The sequence below is a fragment of the Stegostoma tigrinum genome, chromosome 6, assembly GCF_030684315.1.
Source record: "Stegostoma tigrinum isolate sSteTig4 chromosome 6, sSteTig4.hap1, whole genome shotgun sequence".
NCBI lineage: Eukaryota > Metazoa > Chordata > Chondrichthyes > Orectolobiformes > Stegostomatidae > Stegostoma > Stegostoma tigrinum.
In genome coordinates this window covers 52,986,469-52,993,108 of record NC_081359.1, presented here as the reverse complement: position 1 = coordinate 52,993,108, position 6,640 = coordinate 52,986,469, and the positions used below count along the sequence as shown (strand labels likewise).

The 6,640-nt window shown below is 38.6% G+C and overlaps 1 protein-coding gene across 5 annotated transcripts in view; it reads right to left on the bottom strand.

Annotated features, from left to right (window-relative positions):
- Window positions 1–2,995: 2,995 nt before the first annotated feature.
- Window positions 2,996–6,640, bottom strand: part of fzd4 (frizzled class receptor 4) — a 32,749-nt gene continuing 29,104 nt past the window's right edge. For all 5 annotated transcript variants that reach the window (XM_059646562.1, XM_048532212.2, XM_048532213.2 and 2 more), the window contains one exon: window positions 2,996–5,741. In XM_059646562.1, the coding sequence (XP_059502545.1) occupies window positions 4,410–5,741 (1,332 nt within the window). In that variant the 3' untranslated portion in view covers window positions 2,996–4,409. The remainder of the gene's footprint in view (window positions 5,742–6,640) is intronic.

The following is a 6,640-nucleotide window of genomic DNA, read 5'->3' as shown; positions in this document are numbered from 1 at the left end:
AGCATGATAGGAAGCAGAGGAAGCAAAACATGTGGTCACTTTCTTTCAGCTCAGTCTAGGAATAACTAACTTGATGCAGTACAAGTGACCGTAACTCTGGTTTCCTCTTTGCCAATGGGTCCCACACCTTAACTGCCCACTGTCACTGAACACTGTCTGCTTTGCTACAAGACAAAAATAAAATGAATCATAAAGAAAATATTCCAAAACAGGTTTACAAGTGAAATAATTCCACAATTCCACACATTTGACAACTCATCACCCATGTGCAGTGCCTTAGAGCATGTCCCCTGTGCACCAATCACTGTCTTTCTGCTCCTACATGCTGGTATCTTGGTAGTGGAAGGCTGCTGGAATTCACTGCAGGAAACTGTAGATGACTTTTTATAAACAATATATCTCAAGATTTAATAGATAGATTTCAAGAAGACTTAGTAAATAGATAGGGCCTGATCCATGAAAGAATTATTTCATTTTTAGTGAAGATTCAGATCCAGCTTCTGCATTTTTCTTTTAAAATGAATCCAATATTGTTTGTTTACAGGGCAAATAGTTTTCTTGATGTTATGTGAGATTTCATTTAAATAGTTATTGATTATTTTAGAACATTAAGGATTATCTCAGCTGTTGTGCAATTTCTCAAAATCTGAGCAGAGTTTTCAGAGCAGACTGTTGGATGTAGATGGCCCAGAGCCTCACTTAGGTTGAAGCTCTTAATAAGAAAAATATACTTTTAACTTTTAATAACCAGAGCATTAACTGGGCAAGGAAAGCATCAAGTAAGAGTCGCATAACTGTAAATGCAATGAGCTAACAGTGGGGTGAACGTTATGCACCCTACTCAATGTTCTCTTATACGATCCTGTTGCCTCTGGCTGTAACTAACCTTATCCTGACAAAATGAAGGAAGTGTATGAGTGAATGTTATACAAGTTGTTTGCTCCTATTGTAATGTTTGAATAGCTAGCAGTGTGTGAAACAGGAAATGTGGTTATCAAGTGTGCAGCAATACCACCTGTCAGGATGAGGTGAAGCATGTGAATGAAGCCTGATTGCTATAAATTATTGCAAATCACGTAATGACAATATGATGATTTAAGCAGTGATCTATGCAATGATCAGTGCAATATTTGGTAGGAAATTACATTTTAAGATGTATTCACTGACCTTGACCACTAGTGTTAAGATCCTTAAACTTCTTGTGGGACCTCATCTAAGACGTCCAGACTTGACTCTTGGCTATCTGCACACATTGCCTTTCGGCCATCATCACACAACATGAAACAGACCCTTTGGTCCCACTCATCCATGTGAACTAAGTTTCCAAAACTAGACCAGTCTCACTTGTTTGTGTTTGGCTCATATTCCTCTAAACTTTTCCTATTCATGTAGCTGTCCAAATGTCTTTTAAATGTTGTAATTGTACCTGCATCCACTTCTTCCTTTGGCAGTTAATTCATTGTAGAAAGCACCGTGTGTTAAAAAGTTGCCCCTCAGGTCTGTTTTAAATCTTTCTCCTCTTGCCTTAAAAATACATAGGCATGTGTCTGGAAGATCTCTTTCCCTCTGCAACCATCTCCCTCCCTTTGCATCTCCTCCTCCAAAGACCTTCAGCTCAATGTGAGCAAACCTTGGAGCTTATTCTCAATCCTGTTGCACTTTTCCTCATCAAGTAATATCCTCTTTAGCCATGACTTCAGCACCTGCTTAAGCCACATTTCTTCTCTGATTCTAAGATTTAAGGGATGCAGGCTAGTGTTATGTAATGCTGGTCAGTCATTTTATTGGTCTCTTGCAGAAGTGGAAGCCACTGACAAATTGGTTAGTGCTGGGTGAATGCAAAGGTCATGCAGCACAAAATTGGTGTGTGTTTTGCGATCAATAGGCATGGGTGAACTGCACATTGTAATTCTCACACCAGTTCTCAGGGTATTTTCACTTTCAGTCCAACCGCACTCCCAGAGAAGTATATGAGACATATTCTTGTCAGAATTTGTCAACATTTTTATTTTAAAATTCACCACTTTTGTACAAATAGGGAACGAGAAATTTAATTTTGTCTTCCTCAGGTACAAATGTATTTAAATAAGTCCAGTTCTTTTCTCTCGAAAAGATAAATTAGAAATTTACATCACTTACATTTATAAGTAATAATAATTTGTTTTGACATTTCCTTTGAAAACTGTAGCAAGTTCTTAATGTCTGTTTGTTTTACTCAGGTAATGTGAACCCCCAAACAATGTGGGATTCGTCTGTACTAAATACAGGATGTGCTCAAGGGCGTTTGCAAAACAAACATTGAATAGTTAATAATGGAACACAAACTGGCATTGAATAACAGAATACTCTGTATACCTTCATGAAGAGTAAGAGAATGACTGTAAAACTACAGACACGCTAATAAGTAACTAAACTTTCTCAACAGCTTTCTTTTCTTACAATGAAGCAGTTTCACTTGTCTATTTGTAATCAGAATTATTGTCCAAGGATGAAAATAAACAAATCAGATTTAAAATTAACTGCATAGTCAGTCCACGGAGCTCAATACAACAAATATAATGTAATATTTTGTTTAGGTTGTATCTTCTATGATAATATTTAATAAAGAATAATATCTTGTGATTCCTCAACGGTTTTAAATCTACACCTATCGACTAAATGTCACCATGGTCAACCTTTCTGAGTACTGAATTTTGCCAGTCACTTGCAAAACAATCCATTTTCAAAACATGCGATTTTCAACACATCATATTTGAAAAGCTGCTGCTCTATGAGATTTGAATGCTGGATATTGCAAGTATAATAGTACGATTGGGAAATATTAAAATAAACAGATGGCAGAATGTTTACAGGGGTTAGAATATGGCTCTGAGTCTGATCCAAAGCAGCAACATACATTAAAATGATTTAAGCCTCCCCATGTACATATTACTTCTCCTCCATCTACGTTCCCCAGCCCCACCCCTCCTCTCTCTATTTATTTCAGAGCGCCCTTCCCCCTCCCCCATTTCTGAAGAAGTTCTGGGCCAGTGAGCTCCTCCAGCTCCACACTATGTTATCTCTGACTCCAGCATCAGCATTTCTTACTATCTCTGAGTGAGTTACTTTTCCACAACTATTTTGAACAGAAAATACCCACTCTTGGATCACTTCCCCTTTAGTGAAATGCATACAATTGTATTAAAACAGAAAACGTTGAAAAGACACACTATAAATAGAGACAAATTATAACATTTCAAGTTAAGGTTAAACCACTGAAGTGTTCTAAGTGTCCTAACTTGCCTTTTATCCTTATAAACGCTGGCTTACCCCCTTCATATTTCTGAAACTTGCTATTTTTAGTTTGATCATGCATCTCAAGTAGATGTATGGTTTTTTAAAAATTATACAATTGCATAAACTACAGGGTTCTCTTCGCGGATATTTAATTTTAGAGTCGTAAAACTAACAGTGCTCAAAGAATTAGTTATAATGGATCCCTGGGGAGCCTGTCACAGCTAAACATAGACAATATATTTTTGCATTGTCCTGAATGAAGCAGCTTGCAGTCAACCTGCATTTAAGGCACAGAGAATTTCAAGCACCTAACCAACATTTCTTCACACAGATCAGCTTGTTATGTTTAAAATGTTCATGCAGATTAACATATAAAACCAGCAGACACACTTCGATGCTGAAACATTAGTAAATAATGGCCTACTTCAGTTTATCCAAAGATTAGGTATAGTGCACCATGTTGTCTAGATTGTAATGATGGTTATTGGTTGTGCTTCAACCACACATTCATTTTTAGCTCTACATTTCCAGTGTACAAAATTTAATGTCTATATGAGATGGCTGAGTTGTTCTTCAACTAAAATGAAACTAACTTTGTCTCAGATATATCTATTTGCACATTGTAATTCTTATTGAGTATCACGGTTATTTATCCAAAGTTTCATGGAAGAACTACAGTATTACTCTCTCTTCTTTGGCTTACATACACTGTTTTTCCAAAGGTACAGCAAGAACTACTAAAATGCAATGCACAAAGATATTAGATTCCACAATCTGCTAATGTGATCATCTTCATAACAGTCACATTCTATTTGATTGTAGACTTACAAAACATTTTTTTATTCAATAGCGTACATTGGTTTTCAAAAATATTTAAAATGATCTTCTTCAGCACAAAGGCATTCTCATTTATTTTGAACTTTCTAAAAGTGATTGGATAGAACAAATTTCTTTGTGATGCTTTGAAACTCAACTTCTGTAAACAAACAAAAAGCGACACTATTCTGTGCTTATTCCAATGTATATACATTTATAGATCATAAAATGTGAGGCTGGATGAACACAGCAGGCCAAGCAGCATCTCAGGAGCACAAAAGCTGACGTTTCGGGCCTAGACCCTTCATCAGAGAGATTCATACAACAGTTTCACTGCCTTTTGCCGGTTTAACCCAGCCATCTCCACGTTTATCTCGTTTCGTTCTTCCAGAACTCACTAGTCTGTTTGAACACTTTTGCCAAGTATGTAATGTCTTTGCAGACCAAATCCACATGCCAGAAGTAATGCCCACCAACAAAGACATAAAAATCTTTAGCATTTCCACGGCTGTATTGGAATCATCCGCTGAATACCTAAAAAGGTTCCAGTTTGATATTTCATAAAAATAACAGGCGATGACACAAGTGGCAGGTACTGTATACAGAACCGAAAAGACCCCAATTTTTACCATCAGTCTTTCTAGCTTGTCAGTTTTTGTTCCATCTTTCTGAAGATTAGATCTGATCTTGAACAATGCCACTAGGCCAGCTGCAATGAATAAAGTTCCTATGACTAAATATGTGAACAAAGGTGCAACCACAAACCCAGTGACTGCATCAATGTTTTGGTTTCCAACGTAACACAAACCCGTGAGTTCATCAGCATCTACTAGTCGCATGATCAGTATAACAATGGTCTTCACCGCCGGGATAGCCCATGCTGCAATGTGGAAATAGGAACTATGCATTTCTATGGCTTCATGTCCCCATTTTAGACCAGCGGCTAAGAACCAAGTCAGTGTCAGAATTACCCACCAGATGGAGCTCGCCATCCCAAAAAAGTACATAAGCAAAAACACAATGGCACATCCCGTATTTTTGAGTCCTTCTTGAATTAACACAGGCTCGGCGGCATCTTCGAAATCACATGAAATACGTTCCCTGCCTAGCGTAAGCCGCACTATGTAGGCAATGCTATATATATTATAGCACATGCTCAAGAAAATAATCGGTCGCTCTGGGTACGAAAACCGAGAAGAATCGATGACGAATGTCAGGACTGTAAATGCTGTCGACAGAAAACACAGACTGGCCCAAACTGCCATCCAAATATCTGTGAACTCTTTAGCTGATCTACTGAACAAACCGACATCGTAACCACATTTCAGGGCACACGTGAGACTTCTCTTGACCCAAATATAGTTATCCAACTTGCCCCCCATGTTCAGACACTCCTCTTCTGCTGAGATGGGTATTTTGTTGGTGTGATAGGGGACATCCTCGTCCCCGGGCCCTTCCATGCACATGTAGTTGTGGTCGTTTCGCGGTGGGAATTTGCTGCAGTTTAATGTATCGGGCCAGTAGAAACCGAACTCCTTCAGGACAGGTTCACATCTCCGCTTCACAGACTGGCACATGCTGCCGCACGGGCCGATCGGAATGTCGATTTTCTCCGTGCACATCGGCACATAAACCGAGCATAAAAAAAACTGTGAAGGAAAGCAAAATGATCAATCGAAAGAGTAACACCAAACACGACAAAATTCCACTCCCTCGCGATACATCTTTACAACCTGTAATTAACTGCCATTGTGTACAGTGCAGTTCAGTCTCAGGAAGGTGATGTGTTTTTATTCTCAGTTGAATGAACATTTCTCCGATGTTTCAATGAACCGACTGACGGTGAAAGCAGTTTAATCACTTACCTGTGGCTGACGGGCCTTTCGTCAAAAACACGGATCAACATTTACAAGTACCTTTCTTCAGAAAAGCGCCAAACAACCTAACATACAATAAATCTACTAAGGAAAGCAGGAATCCGTTTTAAACATAAATCATCCTCCGTGCAGACACTAGCCCGTCAAGCGGGCATATAAACCGGTCAGTATCCAAACTTCAGCAGGAAAACATCACATTCTTGCCCAATGGTCTCTTGTTCCAAGGGCTACTTGGCATAAAGGAATGGTTTAATTGCCGTCTAAAGATGGAAAAGCGCTGCACGCATGAAAGAAATATAGGTCACCTCTTTAAAGCTTTTTTATGTAAAAAAGACGTGCATATTCACATTTTCATTTGTGTTTTAGCCCTTTATCGCATTTCATTATATTGCAAAAAAGGTAGTTAACTTTTTTTAAAATCAGGCTTGTACATGTTCTGGACTGCGCCATTTGAAATCAGTTCATATTCCTCTTGCGTCCTACATCAATATATTTTTGTATTTCAGGAAGTTATAGCCACGGTCCAAAGTTAGCAACCCTCATGTTCTAATACCGTGGAGCTTTCTGGCGGCGATAGCGACAATTTCCCAAATCTCACAGGCTACTAAAGTCAACTCAATAAACGTGCCGGCGCATGGACAACAACAGGGGATCCAAAGCAAACATTTTAT